The 20,031-nt window shown below is 44.9% G+C and overlaps 1 protein-coding gene across 1 annotated transcript; it reads right to left on the bottom strand.

Annotated features, from left to right (window-relative positions):
• Positions 1-3,808: 3,808 nt before the first annotated feature.
• On the bottom strand, positions 3,809-19,809 carry LOC133269486 (protein spire homolog 1-like). The gene is made up of 16 exons (XM_061453834.1): positions 18,552-19,809; positions 18,010-18,041; positions 17,352-17,516; positions 16,596-16,721; positions 16,265-16,330; positions 13,789-13,950; positions 11,660-11,725; positions 11,085-11,214; positions 10,521-10,645; positions 10,149-10,224; positions 9,465-9,616; positions 8,259-8,384; positions 6,817-6,881; positions 5,935-5,962; positions 5,381-5,523; positions 3,809-4,233 (listed from the first exon to the last, which is right to left on the bottom strand). The coding sequence occupies exons 1-16, from the start codon at positions 18,790-18,792 to the stop codon at positions 4,062-4,064; spliced, it is 1,875 nt and encodes a 624-aa protein (XP_061309818.1). The 5' UTR covers positions 18,793-19,809; the 3' UTR covers positions 3,809-4,061.
• Positions 19,810-20,031: the final 222 nt, after the last annotated feature.

Consider the following 20,031-nt stretch of genomic DNA (forward strand, 5'->3'; position numbering starts at 1 on the left):
CGGACATCCCTGACAGATGTTGCTTAACTTGATCTTAAAGCTCTCCACTCCCCAGGCAGCCCATTCTTTATTATCCCTGTCATTAGAAAGTTTTTCCTAACATCTAAATTGAGTCTTTCCTGCTGTGACTTAAGCCTTCTTTTTACTTTTTTTTCCCCCTCTCTTCCCCATCCCAGACAAGGAGCAACGATTATGTCCTTTTATGTGCTTAAAGACTTCAGTTCTTTCCTCCTTCGGGTTAGAGAATTTCAGTTCTTTCAGGCTTCCCGCATAGGCACTGGTTTCTCGATTTTTGGCTTGTTCTCTCCCAGGCTGGATCCAATTACCCCACACCTCCCCCCAACTTATTTTCCATCACCTCAACACCATGACATAACTGACTCGTGTTCAGCTTTTGATCCTTTTTCTGAAGAATTGCTACTTAACCCATCACTCCCTCCTCTGTACTTGGGGAGTTCATATTGCTGCTCAAGTGGACGACCTTCCACTTACCCTCATTCAACTGCCTCCTGTTTCTTCCACACCATTTCCCCAATTTGCTCACAGAGTTTTTGAATCTAGTCCCTCCCAACACCACATCTACACTTTTATTTCAAGTGGAAAGTATTATATCCTTACGTTTGTACTTTATGACAAAAGAAAACAAAACTGAAGTCAAACTGAATGGGGTTGCAGGGTGAAATCCCTCTCAAAACCACCTTTTACTTGAAAAAGACATTGCTGGCAGTGGCATCCTGGAAGAGGTTATTCAAATGGGTTTGTACCTACTTTCTACAGGAGCGAGTTTTCCCTGCTGGCTTCAAGCATCAAACACCAAACAACTGTGACAGCCACACAACATTATTGCAGTCAGGCCTCCCCTGCTTCTCACCTCCACCTAAAACCTCCTTTTTGTGCTGCTGTGCCCATGTCCCAGCCATCCTCGCCCCATATATCCTCACCTTCCACCTCACCGCAGCCACCGCAGCTGCCCAGACCCAGCATGCCAGTGGGAAATGCCCACTGTGCCCGCCCAGTAGCGGGCTCAGGACAGTGCCGTGGGACAGACGGAAATAAAGACAAACGAGGATGATTAAAACCTCTTATGTCCTAGAAGAGGCTAAAGACGGGGCACGGGCAGTAACGGAGCCTGCAGCTCGACGCTGCGAGGCAGCCCGGGCCTCGCCGCGCACCTCCACCTGCTCCCAGCCCGGCCCCGGGGTCAGCGCGGCCCGCGGCTGCCCCCTGCCGGAGCGGCCTGCACGGACGGCTGCTGCGGGGTACCGGGCCCGGAGCCCGCGGGAGCCGAGCAGGCAGGAGGGGGAGCCGCCCACCTCAGCCCGCCCTCGGGGAGGCGGGAGGGCCGTGCCCGCAGGTGCTACTTGCAGGAGCTACGAGGGGTCTGTAGGCGGGCGCCCAGCCGGGAGAGCTACCACGCTCAGCGAACCACTGCTCCGAGACCCCTCAGAGGCAGAATGAAAGGTGTCCCAGCTCAGTCCTAACTGCCCCTCCCTACCTTCAAACACAAAGCTCAACGGAGGAGGAAACGAGGGGGAAGTAAGCTGGCCTAGACAGACATAGAATGGTTTCGGTTGGAAGGGACCTTAAGGCTCATGTAGTTCCAACCCCCTGCCAGAGGCAGGGACACCTCCCACTAGATCAGGTTGCTCAAAGCACCATCCTTGAACACTTCCAGATCTCCCTGCTCTGCTCCCCGTGGCCCAGTCCAGGCTCCTTGCTATTGCCAGTAATAACAATTAGACTTCTGTTCCCATTTTTCAGCCATAACTCGCTACTGGGATAGGACTAAAAACTGCACCTATGCTTTAAGGCAGAGAGCCATGTGATGGGACCCAACACTGGAGCTTGTACTTCCTGCAGTGATGGGAGAATACCAGAAGGTCCCCATGTCCATGGGGAGGTTTCACCCCAGCACAACACTAATAACAATCAGTTGATTCTTGAGCAGGGAAGGCTCTAGCCCATATGACCCACAGAAGACTAGAAAGAAGATCAAATCCTGTCCTCCAAACAATCACCTTTCAGGGGCTCCAAACAGAACAGGTTTTGCACAGTCACTTCTGCATCCCTGGAAAGGGCTGCTCTTGGAGCGTTTAAAGCTCAGTCACAGATCTATTCTATATGGTCGTCTCCTACTCTGCACCCCAGCTTCAGGCTGCCTGTGCCTCCTCCACCCCACAGCTCCCAGCTAGTCGCTACTCCCTGCAATGGGCACTGCTTGGCCATGGCTCTTTTAGCTGTATTTAAAGATATGTACATTTCCAGTACGTGTGCCCAAAAGCTCTCATTGCTCTTGACAAAGGTAAGTAATGGCTGCACGCCAGAGTTGAAAGAGGACTAGATGTCACTCCTGTACAGGTGGACAGAGGTTTCACTAGTCTACTATATGCCAGTGCAACCAGTATAGTAGAGGAGTGATGGGAACATGGGTCTTACTGACAGCTCACTAGGTCAGGGGCAGGGAAGGTCAGGCTGCCCCTTAGCATCCACCTCCCACGCCCTTTTGCCTGTTTGTTCTGCCAGTGAGGGCATTTCATCACTCCACTCACGGCCACAAGGCAAGAAGAGAAAAAGCCAGTAAGAAGAGCCCATATGGCACCACAGCAGGTATACAAGAGACAGAACCTAGAACCACCTTTGCTCTGCAGGCTCATTTCTAGCTCTCTCTAAACTACCTCACTCAGCAAGCGTCCAAGAGCACCTCCTGCCCCTGGCCCTGTGCTGTACCCATCTTGCCAGCAAGCGCAGCTGCGGCTTGGCTGCCATTCCCTGAAGCCTACAAGGAGCCCACCTGCCTGATATGGATGTGCCTCCCAGCAGCACCAGCAATTAGCACACACAGGAGAGGACCTGGGCAGGCAGGCTGCACCCCTCCTAATTGACTCAAGGAAGAGGAACACTTGAACTTTCTCCAAAAGGAAGCACAAGCTCCAGCTTCCCCACATTCATTTACTCACTGAGCTTGCCCAAACCTGCAAGTAGGCATCAGCTTGCAGACAGACAGATGAGAGGAAGCAGAGTTAGGCCAACACAAAGCAGCTGGAGGTATTGACCCTTCTGGCAGTTTGGATGCAGACCTTGGGCTCAGCTTAAACATGTCTTTCTTCCCTTCTCATCTCATGGAAGGACTGGCCCTTCTCAGTCATTATTTTCTTCAACATGACTCATTCCAGCTACAAGTCCATCGTATCCTTCAACACTGCCTAACCAGGCCCTGCAAAACACACCAGGGAGAACTCCATCTGAGCACCTATACCCCTTCCGCACCAGCAATTCCTGAGAAGCAGACAATCACATATCACATTTTGTTTTAACCACACAATGAATTTACCAGTATTTTTCTAGAATGTCATACATCATAATTGTGTAACTTAGAGTAAAGCTTAAGACCAATACAGAGAGCAATAATCTGTTGAGAACAATCTGCCCTTCAGGTGATGCTGGCATTGAGATATACTACGTAATTCAGTGACACGTACTGAAGAGCTATGGTGGCAAAGCACTGAGAGCACACAAACAAAAACCAAATCAAGAGCTAGCTTCCCAAGCAAGCAGACTGAGCAGGCTGCCTGACAGCCATCAGAAGTGTTACATGCAGAGCAGTGAGTTTTAAGTGCTTTCTAGCGAGTTAGCAGGAAGGACTGTTTTCAAAATGTATGGTAATATCAACAAATAACCAAGAGCTTCACTTCTTAAGCTTCTCTGTGACAGAGTTTTAGGTTAAGAGTTCTTACATAGCACAAAGTCTGCTCAGCAATGAATGCAAACAATGCCACAGAACAGTAACTGCAGGTGCAAAGAAGGAAAGGCTAGAGGCATGACAGTGCTTCAACTTTTATTTTCCTCAAAAACACAAAAAGAATTAAAACAATTCTAAAAGCCACAAAGCTTTATCATACTTCACAATACATATATACCAATTGTGCTTCCCACTTAGACTAACCAGCAGGGAGGTCTTGTATTCAGGCCTTTATGTCTGTGGGTGCATGAAGCCATTGCATTTACTTCAGGTACAGAACAAGTGACAGGACAAACGTATAGTAGAGTCATTCCAATTTGGTTCAAGGACAGGAAGCTCTCCTGAGAGGGATGCTCTGCTGTTGACTGGAAGCCATGTTCAGCAGATACTGCTCACATTGTCTACAGATGTCTGCAGTCAGCCAGTCTGCCACAGGCCCTGTGTAACAGCACAGAGGCCGTGCTAGGCAATGGGGTTCCAAAGTAACAGGTACACTGGAGTGGGAGAGGGGAAAAAGAAAAGCAGGAAAGCTAGCACAGGTTTTTGTTGCAGGACATAGCACTCTTCCACCCTTCCCCCCTTCTGTGGTCCAACACTGTTAAGTGATTCAGCTAGATGTACGAGTTCAACAGAGCAGCCAGCTTCACTTACAAAGGCTACTAAGCACCAAAACAGGTTAATTTACTGACCCCTTCTCTCTCTTGACCGTATGCCAGCCAAAGGGCTGAGGGCTAATGGGTATCTGGTTGATCCAAGGTTATGGCTACATCCTTATCCTGTATGTTTGGGTTTGTTTTTTTTTTTGCCATCCTGAAGTATGGCAGTAATGCAGTCACTCAGACCTCTTCTGCAGCACCTGCATTATAAGACAGACCAAACCACCACCCCACATAGCTAGCTTCAGTAGTAAACACTACCTCTGATCTTTGGCAACTGAAGTACAAGCCTTTGAACCAGAAACTGCTGTGACTTTGACCCATTAAAGAATGGGTTCAGAGAGAAAAGATGCCTGTTCCTGCAGTACAACATATAACTGATTTGGAAAGATAAGAGATAATACATGTTTTCAGTCCCTAGATACTGTACTTATACCCAAAAGATCTTTCTTTTCCACCCAGAACTGTCAAAAGCTCTTTTTGAAATAGTTCCCTTTCTGTGGACAAAAAGGAAGGGGTGTCTGTGTATATCTGGAGGGAGTGAGAAGCCATCTGTGGCATTACTCTTCAGGCACTTGCAGCTGAGACCATTAGCACACTAGGTAGAAGGGGGCTCTTTTGGGTTGTAGTGACAGACCTCTGGCTGCAGGGGATAGAGTATAATAGGGTCTGGAAATTCTCATACAAATGAAGCTGTCACAAGGAACCTTCTATGTCTGGACTAATATGGAAACTTCTGAACCCAAGTCAGAAGCCTGTTAGCTCAAAGCAAAATGGATTTCACCTACGCATCCTCCATTTTGGTCATCCAAAATTGATACTTCCAGAGAACAGCAGACTAGTTAGATGAGTGGCTAAACCAGTCATTCAGCATAACATTCAGCTGACCAGCACAATACTACATACTGCTGTAAGCATGTTTGTAGACTTGCTTATGCAGGCAACATCTTTTAAGGCAAACCAGAACATCCCTGTCACAGCTTACCCAGAATACTCCCAGTGCTCTATTTCATGCAGCAGCTCTAAGCTCTTCTGCTCTTGAGTAGCTGGGTCCTCCTCTCTGGAGAGTCTCAGAAGTTTCAGAAAGTGAAGTGGGAGATGTACACATGTTCTGAAGGGCATGGACATCTGGAATCACAACACAAGTCACCTGAGTTCTCAGGGAAAACATATGCGCCTCCTTAGCAGGAAAATTCACATGGCATGCAATTGATTTATTGGTGCACTTAGAAGATAGACATTAAAGCAGTGAACTTTCTGACCCTTGTATAAATAGAGCACAGAGTAATCCCAACCACTTTACACAGGGTGAAAGAAAAAGAAACCAGAGCTGTGTTAGCCAAATATGACAAGATATGTCTGTGGCACCCTGGCTGCTTTTGCACCTTGTAGTATTCCCTCTCCTTTATTCTCAGAAACAAGCTAGAGTGTACACCTGAGGTATGAGTGGGATGACAGAAAGCTTCTTATGACTAGGTGAGGTGCAGGGAAAACAGAAAATGTAGAACATCCATATGCTGTTGTAAAGACTTGATTTACCTTGATGCAGCAGTCACAGCAGACAACACTAAGAGAAAAATAGTTCCCAGTATTATCATTTGAGCAAAGCTCCATGAAAATACCAAAACTGCAGCTAAGGGTGACTCTCCCAGGGAAGTCTTAATCTGTGACTGTGGCACAATCACTTGATGGCAAAGTAAGCAAGCTTAGGACTACTCAGTTTGCCAACCTTCCTATTTATCCTAATTAAAATAATCTGAAATGATGTACAAATGCAGATCTGAAATGAAGCATACATAGTTTGAAGGCTTTAACTGCAAACACCCAATACTTTTCATCCAGCACTACCACCAGCAAGTTACTCAGTTTCCAATGGCTTACTCGTTGCTTCTAATCAATTCAGTGCTTCAAATAGATTTAAGAAGAGCCTTGATGAGCGTGAAGTTCCTCTTTTGCCCTCCCATGAACAAAAACCCTCAGACAAATAAGTGGATACAAGTAGGTCCAACTCCTTTCCCAGTCACAGGGTCTGAAGTTCACTTTTTCAGTCCTCACCAGAATATTCTGGTGCACAGCCTCTCCCAGAATCTGCTCAAGCCCCTGACAGAAGTTAAATCCAGGCTTTAGAGCAGAATGCAGAGCACGATCTCAGAGAAATTTAATCTAACACATGCACAATATATTTGGTTATTGCTAGCTTAATACTAAGAGTTAAAATAGAGATACCACTTCAGAGGCAAGTTTTTCCACATCCTCTGCAGCTGTAGACACTTCAACCTGGCTTGTGCATTAAGACAAAACTGAAGGGCTCAGCAATCTGCTCCTATCCAGTTCTGCAACTGTTAGAATACAGAGTACTTTTCAGCACTGTTTCTTTACTCTTTTTTCCCCTCCTTATTCAGTCCTTTTGTACCAGCTCACCTGCTGCAGAGGTAACAGCTGTAAGGCCACTTAAGGAACATCTGCTTATGGCAGCTGAAACAGATCTGTGGAAAGAAAAATTACTTGTGAATGCAAATGGTAAATATCTTTGTGCCAACAGTATCCACTGCCTGCCAAAGAGCAAGCATATAAACCAACCTTCTAAAGGCTTTAGATTCACATACAATAACAGAGATCCGGTAAAGGATAGCAAAGACCCAAGAATTATAAAAGCTAAAAAGGCAAAAAAGGTCTTACTTGTAGGCCAGTGTTTTTATGATGCAGAGGTTTGGGGCAGCTGCCAGACAACAGGAGTGTTAAAAAAGCTCTCTTGAGCAAACAATAGCTGTATTGTGCAAGAGTGTAACAGTAGCTAGTTAAGACAGAGAGAAGAAGAGAGACATTCTTTGAGGTAGACTGCAGCAGTCCCAAAGAGATTAAGTTAGGGCAAATTGCAATCAAATCCTGAAGCAAAAAATGAGTCATAAGGAAGCTGATGAGTCACTTGAACTTTATAAAAAAAGGAATACATTCATACACAGCTGGCAGTCAGAAGTGATATTATCTTGAGAAGCAGAGCTTGAGAAAGCTAAAAAAAACTTCAGCAGCGACAACAAAGAGAGTAAGAGAGCCATTTTAGAATAGGCAGGCAGCAGGCAAGTTAAAGCAGGGTTAGTAACTACTAGGCAAGAAGAACACAAGGATTCAGTCTCAGGACCATCAGACAGATTGTGGCAGCAGCACAGCTCTGCTAGTAGAACCCTTTGGCTCTGCCTGTACTGCTAAATAAGTGAGGGCAAGAAGCTGACCCTGAAGCCAAGTAGCACAGACTTCCTCACATCTGTGGTGTATAGGCCTTGTACTCACAACATCTGTTATAGCAGGACTGGTTACAACACCCTATCTAAAGGGGCTCAATGAATAAGCCAGCAGTTGAGCAGAGTGGACAGCCAACAGGATTGCAGATCACCCTGCCCTCATCTCACTGACCTCTGCCTTCACTCAGCAATTCAGCTGCCTTCACAGTCAGCATAACTCAGGTGTGGGAGCCTGAGTCAAGAGCCTTTGTCTGTTTAGCAGTACCAAACCCCAGCTAGTTACTGTGATTTCAGAGCTGGCCAACAGACTTGGCAGTCTGCTCTCCTAGCATGGAAATAATAGTACAAGAAGCATCAAGCAAAGGCTGAGTTACTTTCTACACAACTCACACAGCTTAAGCTTGATTAGAAGCCATTACCACACAATGTGTTAAAAGATTTTTACAGCCTAGGGCCAAACACAATGTATTAAAAGATTTTTACAGCCTATGGCCAAACATGGATCAGCTGTATGAACAGGATATCTTAAGACAGAGCACCTCAGAGTTCAGCACTAAAGGGCCATGAATCCAGTCAGCTTTTGAAAAGGCAAGGACAACACAAAGAGAAAGAGAAGAAACATACCTTTGCTTTTGGAAAGACGCCATCACTACCTCCTTGGAGGAAGCCTTGCCCTTCCAGCACCATCACTGCATATCTGGTTCCAATCAGCTCAGCAATGGTAGGTGTTGGCCACTTTGTAGGAGAGTCCTATCAAAAAGACAGAAGTTAAGCATTCAGAGAAAGCTGAAACAAGTAGATACCTGAGGAGGTCACGCTCAAAACTCAGTTCCAAAAGGCTCAGGAGCATCTGTCCCCAAAACTCAGCTTTGCCAGTGATGAGGAACATCAGTTGACTCTTTGATAATACTAGCAAAGGGACTACTACAGGGGTTTTAGTGGTTGCTACAGTTTTCAAGCAACTTCCTGACACCTCATTAGGTAACCAGGTCACTCGGTACCCACAGTAGTTAATACCATGTCCAGAGCCAGCCTTCAGGGAATTTTACCCTTTGGTACAGATCACAGCACGGATGGCCTCCTGGCCCCTCTTTGGTACAGGATCCCTTTCCACAGCATAACACTCTCTTGCCTGCTCTTTCTCAAGACTCACTAGCCCCACACCAATGGCAGCTATGGTGTGGTGATTAACCAGGAGACAACAGTGCTTTTATCCCCAGGTGGGGAGCCCAGCCCACCTGCATTCACTACTGAATGAAGAGGTCACACAGAGTTATGGCCAGTTTAGAGACTTGCCAGGGTGGTGCAGGAGATGCAGAAGGAAAGGAGGCAAGGGCACAGCACACTTCATCAGGTGAGGCCATAATTCAGAAGGCTGCACAGGTGCACACAAAACACATCATCGCTCCCACAACAGTCATTCAAATCCTGATAACTTCAGTACCACATATATTTAAAAGTTTGTGACTGTATCAGAATCTAAAATGAATGAGAGGAGAAGGAAAAAGCACAAACAGCCCCGCAGTCTGCTTGAGGAAGCCTTGACAGACACTTTCAAGTAATGCAGTGGTATTTTTCCCTTTTTGTATGAGGAGCAACTCTATTTCCTATCACGCAAACTGGGAAGCCTCCAAAAAGACAGTAGAGCGTCCAGTGTTCAATTAAGCATCTCCAAGGAGTGAATAATGTATCAGCTTAATATCAGTATACAATATGGTGCAAGATGAAAACCACAAAACATGCTTACTGCTTGCACAGAGATCAAGGTGCAAGCTCTGGTCATTACCACATGTATCAGACCAGGCGTGCTAGCTGACATGCTGGACTTACAAGCTTGTTGCTTTGAAGGCCTCTCTCTACAGATTTGGACCTTCCTCTGTAAGGAGGCAGCTGCATTTGGCCAGCATTCAGAAAGCCATTACATTTAACGTCTGCTAGTGTGGGTGCACTCACAGGAGGACCTGTGCAACTTGCAGCAAGACCTGGAGAGGAAGAGAGTTTGAGGGTATAGAAAACCAGCAGGCAGTCCCCGAGTATTCACCCCAAAAGCTGAATGCTTAAAAGCATTACACTGCCTTCCGAAGGTGGCAAGGCTTACATTTCTCTCCCTCAACACCCATTAGCTCAGATAACAAAAAGCAGAGGTTACAGTAATTATGCTGGTTAGGAGGCAGTGACAAGGTTTCATTAGCACTATTTAGTTTAATAGTATCAAGTGGTGCACTTTCTACTTGAACTTTCAAAATACCCATTTAGCTTCTACTGTGGATTCCAGTTAGGCCTTTGGGGACACGCTATCATTGTTTTGAAGCTGCAGGAGCTATACAAGCTTCAGTCAACTGCAGAGCAATGGTTTTCTAAGGGCACCTCCCCAGAAGCATTACTCAGCATTGGAGCTTCTCCTGTTAAACTGCTTTCAGGTGATCAAAGGGTACAGTGAGCACAATGTAAGGCTTTGGGAACCCAGCAGGCCACTGACACATGGTCTAAACGTGCAGCTAGAAGTACACTGACCTGCACTGTTGCTGGATACTACTGCTGACCTAGTTGAGGCAAGCCAGGAGCTGGAGGGCAGGTTCAGAGTGTTTTCCTGTAGGCCAGAGGACAGGACAATCACTCCTATGAACATTAAAACTTCTGCAGGATCCAGATTTAAGAGACCAGAGCAGGCCTTGGCTCTATAGACTGCTATCATGCCACAGAAAGGAGTGTTTAAACATGGCATGAGCTTCTGTAGCAGGAAGGACTTCAGGGAACCTAATAATACCACATTCCTTCACTTTGAAGAGACAAGATTGCCCACACTGGGATTTGGACCTGATGTCCCAACCTACATGTGTATGCAGATCTAGTGCCTCTCCAGACTCCTTTCACTTGAAGCCTTACCTGAAATCCTGGTCCCAGCTGCTGTCTTGTAGTGTCGACAATTTTAAACGCTGTACTGTCATCCTGGAGAGTCTGGAAACTATTGCTTGGAGATTTCAAGGCAGTACTTAGTGTCACAAGCGTTTCTGCATGGGAGAGGGGAACAAAAACCCCCATATACACAGACAAGATAAAGGTATCGTGCTGTGACAAAATAACAAATTTGATATCCACACATCAGAATTTGATATTTGGCTAGAATTTGTCATGCTAGTAACAATCTTTTAGCCTTAGGTAATGGTCAAAATCTTGCTCTTTCACTTAGTGGACAGACAAATTTGAACTTCCATTTAATAAAGGGTAAGTTGAAACATCTTTTGAGACTTAATAACCCATAAACAGATTTTCTAGAAAGAACCATTCTTATGCCATACCACCTCTATCACACAAAATTTGCATCCCACCTCCCTTGCATTTTACATGCTCTGGAAAAGATGAGTGGCCTTCCATTTCAAAAGCCATCTATTACTTTTAATTAACACTGACTTTACTTGCATGCTTGATAGGTCACTTTGTAGCAGGTACCTTTGGACCTGCTCCCATTTTCCCTTGCTGCTGATGACTGAAGCTTCTGCAGTTGTTTTACTTTCACCATGAGCTGTTCATGCCAGTTGGACTCCTGTGGCATATGCTCTTTCAGCTTCCTCTCCAGCACCTAGAAGCAAAACACAGGACAAGAAAAAGTCAAGAGCAAAGTGGCAACAGAACTATTTCTTCAGCAATGGCACTGTTTTAACAAGTGCCTCTCACTCACTGGACCCTGCACACAAAGGAAATTCTAGATAATGCATACTAGAATACTTTAGCAACTCTCAAATTTGAAATGGAGAACTCCAGGAGTACTTTCAGGACCACAGAATGTTCCAAATGGGAGAAACAGTGGAGGAATTAGGGAGATTGACCATCTTTCTTCTATGCAGATGTCACCTCCCATTTTCCTAACCACACATTTTGGCAGTAGGGTGTGCCCAAAAGTTAAGCATGATTAATATACCCTCCTCCCAAACCCAAACCAGTAACTCTGTATTCCTAGAAGTTATCCTGTCAGCTGCAAAATCATCTTGTTTTGCTATCACTTGATGCAGCACCAGGTTACCTACAGGTTTCAGATGAGGCTTGGGGACAGCTACATCAGCTTTGGGGGTCCTGTGTTTCTGCTCGATCACCTGAAAGAACAGAAATTATGCTTAAACAACAGTTCTTTCTCTGCTCCTGATACACAGTCCTATTCAGTGGCACACTCAATTACTCAAATCAGGATTTGGGAATGAGGAGGTGGGAAAGGCATAACAAAACTGAGTTGGGAAGCGAAGAATTATGAAATTAATTTACATGGGGTTTGGTAGAGACAGATTTACGAGGCTTGCACAAGAAGCATACAGCCTTCTAGCTTGTGAACTGATCTGAAAAGACACTAAATAACATTGTACTCAAATTTTAATATCAGGAATGATCCTGACAAGCAGGATCACATTCAGCAACAAGTTGGCTCCAGTGTGGAGAGTAACTGAATGGGTTAACAAGACTGTAACAGGAACAGTAGAAGCAGGCAGCTGCACGCATAAGCTATATATACATGCATAAGTTGTATACATAAGCTATACGTAAGCCAGAGACTGGCTTACAGTCCTACACAAACTAGAACAACAGCAAGATAGAATTGCAGAGCAGGTATTCACAGGAGGCAGACTGTCTCCATCATCAAGCCCTGTGCTTGCTGCATAGGAGAGAGCTGACAGAAGTAAAGTTGCACATGCATGTCTTTAGCTGCCTCATTTCACTTATTCTTACTTTGAGGCTATGCCATTTAATTTCCCTGTGTGTACAGCTTCCGAACAGGTGGGAGTGCAGGTAGAAAAACACTACAGCTTCCCACAATAGCTGTAGTTTTCATTCATTTGCAAATTAGAGTACTGTTTGCTAGAGAAGCTTTACAATAGCTGATGGGGAAATCCTTGCTTAAGAGCCTTCACAAAGACCTGAGCAGTAGCACTATGCTTTCTTCTAGCATTTCTGACTACTACTCTTCAAGCATGTTTGTGCTTCTCTGTCAACCACAAAAAAAAAAAATAGAAAAAGGAAATAAAATAAAGACCCAGCTCATCCTGCCACCTTGAGTTATGGCTCTGTACTGCACAGTGCATTGATACACAGTGCATTGCAAGGAACATAAGTAGTTACGATGTACTGTCTCCTTTCCACTACTATTCATTTATACATCAATGAAGATATCACCTCTAGAGAAATGTCATAGCTTTATCTGGAGGCTGGAGTCACAGTCAAGACAAACAAGAGCTTGGATTTTATAAAGGTATAGGCTTTAGCTGAGACTTCTAACCCCCCCCTGCCCTCTAGCAGCACCAACAAGGAGAAAAAAAGCCAATGCCTAGTGCTGTATGCAAAGTTTTCACTTTTAAAAATACTCTTCATTACAAGTAGAGTTGTCTCATCTTCTGCCAAGGCGTCTGTTTGCATAGCATGCCAATGCCACAAAGCCTTATGCCAGTGTTTTAGATCCGCTCATCATTCCCAGCTCAAGCTGCAGCAAGTGAACAGCATCACAAGCCTTTAGAGACATCCCAGACATTTTTGTATCTGGTCATCTTCACCAACCAGCCACATTGTTGGAAGCTCCTGCCACTGGAGTCAGCACAGCAGCTGCCCCGGAAGGGAATCAGCATTTTTTTTACCCCGAGTAAACTCCGGCAGTAGCTCATGTACACTGCCTAGAATCCTCTGGCTGAGGCTGAGCAAAGGACTCAAAAGTGCTTTTGCACTTGCACATATCCCATATCTGGGAAGGCAAGGAAACAAGTGAGAGATGCCAGGTACAGCTCAGCTCAAGGAGCCTGGGAGGACACGAGTGTCCAAGGTGGGAAGCATAAGTGGGCAAAAGCATTTCATGAAACTGCTGCATGCAAGGCAACACAATTGTTCCAGGAAAGGGAGTCGCTGACCCCTGGAGGGAGAAAATGTTCACCATCCAGCTTTAAGAAAGAGTGGATACCCCCAACTTAAAAAGTTACAGCAAATTAAGAACCTGAGTGGACAAACAGGGTGAATTAATGCTGAGTTGCAGCTGAGAGGGTACTTCTAAGTCCAGATGCTTCTGGACTTGGAAGTACCTTTGAGAAAGCCAGTCTTCTGGAGGAGAGGTCTCAACAAATACTGTTTAGAAATGAGGTAGAACAGGTGGTTTCAAAGTTGTCCATTAACTCCAGTCACTCACCTTCCGAAGGGTGAACCTCTTGCACTGAATATCATCCAAAAGTAATTCATAGGGAGAACGGATACGTTCTGCTGGAGGCAAGCGATGCTGTGGTCGCTCAGTAGCTTTACGCAGCTTCACACCATTCTGCAGCTCGTGAACAACAGTGGGCCACAGGAATGCCTCAGAGAAACCAGTTAGGGCCTAGTCAACAACTGGCTAGAACACATGGGAGTAGATCCCATCCCATCCCTCCATGTAACAGGGCAAACTTAGCAGCTGAAGTCATTCAGAAATACAAAAGTGTGTCCTTAACACTACTTTCAACTCACTGCCAGATTAGGGCCCAGTACCACAGCAGAGAATTGCTTATCTTTGCAGAAGTTAATTTACAACAAGGGAGCTGGCTCACCAGGCTTATTCCCAAATTTTGTCATTAACTTCATGAACATACTTTATCAAAACACAGCTTCTGCTGCCAGGTAGCTGGAGCCATTTTCTTGAATACCTGAATGCTTCCTGCTAGTGCTCCAGGTGCCAGAGCTTTTCCATATTATTTGATCCAAGAAAACCTTAGGAATTAAATACCTAATCTTACCATTAAAATCCTCTGAACTTTCAGAAACCAAGGGCTGAAGGGTCCACAGACAAAGAAATAAACGAAAAGGGTATCTCATACTTCAACCTTGCCAGCAGCCTACATTAGCAGTTTCAGCCTGGAGACAAAACCTGATAATTGACATCTGCTCATCCTGTTCCTGTATTAATATCTGCGGATGCTCAGGCATGCAGTGTAACCCAACAAAAGTTAAAAGCAGAAAAAAAAAATAAATCAACTCAATAGCATGTTTAAACAACACTGTAATGGAAGTGCTAAGTCAACAGTTTATCTGGATCCCAAAGGCAAACTGAGCGAGAACAAGTGATTGTATTATAAACAGTGAAAGGGAAGCAAAATATTTTAGACCACTGCCTCAGCACAAAGTTTGACTTAAACTCCTCTCCCTTTTCCACTTACAGTATGAAGCACCTTCCCTCAACTTACCCCTTCAGCCATTCCATGGATTGTCACACAAAATGCTGCAACACTCTAAACCCATTGCCTTCAGTTCAACAGATGAGTGGCAAGACAGCTATGTTCTCACTGCTTAGATTTCAAGGCAAAGATTGTCTCGTGACATGTATGGATAAGCTCTGCAGAGCCTACATGCTATCAAGCTGTGATCTAGGTTTCAGAAGGCCTGTATTGTAGCAGTCCACACAGAAAAGTGTGGCCCAAAGAGAGCATTATCTGCTTGGCACCATTTAAGGCATCAGCTCTAATCTGTGGGATCCCAGTGAAGTTGGCAATCTGGTTATTTTAAACTTAAGAGTTTGTCAGAGCAATGCAACCAACTGGTGCTTAGGGACTTAGAAACTAGAGGCAGAAGACTTGCAACAGACATCCTGCTTTGGAATTCATGCCTCCTGAAGGAGCAGAGGCCAAATACACTGGCCTTCAGGCCACATGGCAAAGCCCATGTATTTATTCATGTATTCCCTGCAGAAAAGAGCTGTAGAAGTTGATGAGTTTGTGGTTTCAGTTAGCTTGCCAGTTTATTTTAATAGATCACAAAATTGAGAATATGCCCAAACACACATTTCACAAACATTTTCATACAAATAGTTTGAGCAAACTTCAAAGCAAGTGCTATTTAGACAAAGGGAGCAAGTCCACGGGTCTCCTGGGGCTTGCCGTTTGCCTCCACAGACTACAGACTACAGTGCATTTGTTTATGCTGGGCAGAGCTCCAGCCAGAAGAGCTATTTGTTTCTGACTGAGCCCTGACTGTGCAAGGCCTTGAAAAGAATAAGTTGCTTTATTTACCCCAAACAGAGTCCAAGATCTATGGAAGGAGAGGATGGAAAGACAAGAAAGGCAGTGAGCAGAAGGTACATCTCCAACCTCGCCCTCCTTCAGCCCTTTGTTTGAGCTGCTGGAGCTACACAACCACAAAGATGGACACAACTAATGGCCTTCAGTCCCCTCCAGCCCTGAACCAGCACGGACTCCACACAGAAAGAGTGAACTAGTCCACCCCAGTGCTGCCACCAACAGAAGTTTTTTGGGAGTTTTTAGTCCAGCTACAAGGGAGGAAGAGATTGCTTTTGGCAAATATCAGTTGCTGCCAAGAGCTGGAGGCTCACTTGTAGGAAGAAACACTTACTCTGAAGGCTGCCTCAAACTTCATTTTTAGAAGTTATTTAAGTTGAACCACAAAGACAATCTTTGTGAGGAATAAATGTCCATGTGAGATTAACACACAAATTGGTTTAGCTTCAAGTCCACTCTCCAGATTGTTTTGCAGACAACTCCTTAGCTACTTAAGCTTTGAACAACCTAACAAGTTTCATTTGATTTCATGCTCTACTTTTCAGAGAGGAGTCAATGGAAAGCCACAGAGCAAAGGTAAACAAAAACTCCACCCCCTCATTATGAAGGGATTAGATCCCTTACCCAGTGTTTGTCCTTCTTCTGAAGGGACTTTTCCACCATACCTTCCACATCCATTTTTCTCAGACTCTGAGAAAGAAGCACATGAAGTCATGATCTTGTACTGTTCAGTACCAATTACTAATGTTAATCTGAAAAGCCTAGAAGCCTCAGACACCTAAACTTTCAAAAGCTACAACTTGTTAACATGGTGCAAAAACAGTAGACCTTCACATTGTGAAAATAACCTTTCAGCTAGGTACTCTATTTTTAGTGCAGCAGGAAGGTTACTTTAGAACTAGGTGAGTGTATGAATGCAGAGGGAATAGCAGCTAAGAAGTGATCTCAAATGTACCTCTTTGGAGGTCTGGATGACAGTTATAAGCTTCTTAAGTTCCATATACCCGGTAAACAGTCTCCTACAGGTAATTTGGTAATGGCTGGTAGCCTCAGAAGACCTGGACAAGTGCTCCTCACAGGCCTGAAAGAAGTGCAGCTATTTAAGAGAAATCTTGAAATGAAAAATATGTTTGGATGGAATAAAGCAAGATTCAGTTTTCTCAATCCATACTTAAAAAAAAAAAAAGTCTTCCTCACTATTGCAGATGCAGAGGAACAAAGCAGCAAGATGTCCCATCTTATATGTACAATAATGTAAGTAGCTGTGTTGTTTATCTTGCTCTCCACAAGATGGAAAGTTTCTTATACCTTTAAATTATGGTTGAGAGGAAAATATTAGTTTGAGTCAAGACATTCAAATCCCAGCTTTTGCAGAAACTGAACAGTAAGGACAAGTGACACACCCCCCCCCCCCCCCCGCCTCCCATTATCCATAGTCTTCTAGGTATTTGAAGACTATGTACAGAAGCGCTTTGTAGATACAGCTGTACAAGAGCCATGTCCAATCTTCCTTCTTATTTCTTTTCCATAGGCACTTGAGTGCATTTAAACTTGTTTTGAGATTTTGCTCTGATTGGAAAGCCATATGCTCCCTCTGTGCCCTCCAGCAAGCTGCTGAGCCTTTTCCCAGAAGTGGTCTTGCCCTTAGTTAACAGCATGGTTCCTCAACTCTTCTAAAGCTATTATATTTATTAAGTGGGAAAAAGAAAACCTTGATAACATCCTGCAGGGTGACTGCTGGTTTCATTGCCCCATCATCCAATTTCAACATGAGGTACAGCAGTTTCTCCAAAGGATCACTCAGTTCTCGCTCCACTTGGTCACTGATTCCCCAGTCCAGGGCTTCATAGATCACCATTCCCAAGTACTCCAACAGCTGCAGATAGAGACCAAGGAAACAGTGTAGTGCAAAGTGTTGTGGAAAACTTCACAGCTATAGCTTCCCAACCATGAGTGTACCCTCCACTGCTTCTCAGGGCTGAGCACCACTCTCTGGAGAAGAAGGCCCCAAAAGACACCTAGATGCTCACTGGATAGCCTGAGATACTATCTAAATAAGCTGCTTTAAGATTTTAAAGCAGCCTTATCTAGCACCTCTAAGTTATACGTCATTAAGACAAAAAAAGACTGTGGGCTATTCCACAATAGGCAGCATTTGTCCACATTGTTTCCCAGCCCCACTGTCTTGCTGGAGTTCAGTCCTGGCATTCTGTTTCATTTTCCAGATTGCAAGGGACAGTCACTCTCTAAGGGCACAGCAAGTTTAAGCACTTTCATAGTTTAAAAAGACATCTGCATCTCCTGAACTGGCTTTCTACTACAGCAGCATTGTATCTGCACACGTAACAAACGTGAAGACACAGGCTTACCTTGTCCTCTGACTGCTGAATGCTGCCAACATCTGAAAAGGAAAGAAGGGGGGAAGAAAAAGATAACTGCATAGACACTGACAAAGAGCTTTTGGAATCCCTCTCAAGAGCCGGAAACTAGAAGAATTCTTGGCAATAAGGAAACAAACCCCTCTAAAATCAGTCCCACCTGCAGAATGAAGACATATATTTAGAAACTCCTGAAAAGCAGGAGGAACCATAGTTTGGAAGATTAACAGACAAGGACATTTAATAAAGCCTCAGACTATTTATTTCAAATAATGTAAGCAGTAACAAAATTTTATCCCATCTATACCCTAGAACAAATAACTCACTAGGGCACTACCAGAAAAGCTAGGAGACTGTATGTGTGTATTATCACTCATCTATGGTCCTTTGAAATTAAGCTCAGGCAGCAGAATAGCTTCATGACAATATACTAAAGGGGAAAGGGAGGAGAAGGGAAGGGTATGTCCTCACTTTATGCCCCACATACCAGCCCATTATAAGAACAAGCCTTGGCAGCCCTTACACACACTTACCGGACTCATGGTACACCATGAAAGAAGCAGTACCATCAGCATGGATAAAGATACTTTCAGGACCATTTATGAATACAGAATGGAGAGGTGGACACAGCCCTTGGGCCAACTGCTTCATTTTACAGCAACATTGAAAGCAGACAGCCCAGGCTTGCTCCTCACTCAAAGGATGTTCAAAACACCTCAGAATCTCAACTAAAGAAACCTTTGCAATCCTCTGTTCACACCACAGAAACTCCATTTTCACCTTTAACTCTCATCCTATCCTAAGAAACCCAACACTCGCCTTCCTAGGCCATGCTGCTGCCTTTTATCCTCTTTGCCTCCTGGTTTGGTTTGCTCTCACCTCTTTCCTACAGGTGTGAGCATTAATGCTAATTTTACTCTATAACTTTAAAGGGACACCACTTTAATCTGCATGTGCATGAGGCTCCTTGACAGAACAGAAAGCATACAGCAAATATACTCTAAACATAAGACTGTAAAAAAACATACTCAATTTTTACTCTATTATTCCTAACAAATCTATTAAGTGGAATACTAATGCTGGCAAGTAAAAAAAGGCTGCATTCAACTTCAGGCAGAGGGAAGGAGGCAGGAAATAATGTCTTAATACTCAGGAGAGAGTAACTCACAGAAAACCATGAAAAGTCAATCCATTTCATGGGAAGCTATTCTGGGAGCACTAATACATTACAGCAATCAACTCCACAGGGCACCTGTGTCCACCACAAGGCCCACTCCTGCCTGGCCTTGACCCTTCGGCTCTGCCATAAGAAATACCAACAGCTAGGGCCGGGAGCAACCAGTGCATGCAGGGACCAGGCAAACCAGGTGAGCACTGAGAGCAGAGGCAGTTCAAAATGCTGACAGGAATTACTACTGGTGTGAGTAAGTTACACAGGGTTTTTGCACTTAAGGGTGTGTGTGAGGTGGGAAGGGACAGTTGTATGGCTTGTGATGGGGTCATCCCCTGAAGAGCCCTATTGCAGCCACAGTGCCTGCAGCACATTGTGAGGACCTCAGCTGCTCCTGCCCTGGCTCTGAAAAGCTGAATTCTGAAGGCAGGCGCAGAATTACAAAATCCTAGAACGGTTTGGGTTGGAAAGGACCGTAAGTTCATCCAGTTCTAACCCTCCTGCCACGGGTAGGGATGCCTCTTCTACACCAGGTTGCTCAAAACCCCATCCAGCCTGGCCATGAGCATTGTGAAGAACTGTGAGGTTTAAGAACTGTGAATATTTCATATTTCTTCCCCTTCTCATGACATTCTAGGAATGCAGTGTCAAGAGTCAAGCCCCGGGCCTTGGAAACATGTTGAGGCCAGTGTGTTCTGGTGTCACTACGCCATGTGGTGAGCGCTCACAGTCAGCAATGACCACCACGGCCAGGCACTGTTGTCTGCCCCATGGCCTCCAACCTGCCGCTGTGCCCTGGTTCAAGCGCAGAACCCAGGACATCCGGCATCAGCCTGGTCACG

Source organism: Pezoporus flaviventris, unplaced genomic scaffold (genome assembly GCF_033815535.1).
Source record: "Pezoporus flaviventris isolate CSIRO_AGI_PZ_B2104156 unplaced genomic scaffold, CSIRO_AGI_Pfla_v1 ptg000015l, whole genome shotgun sequence".
NCBI lineage: Eukaryota > Metazoa > Chordata > Aves > Psittaciformes > Psittacidae > Pezoporus > Pezoporus flaviventris.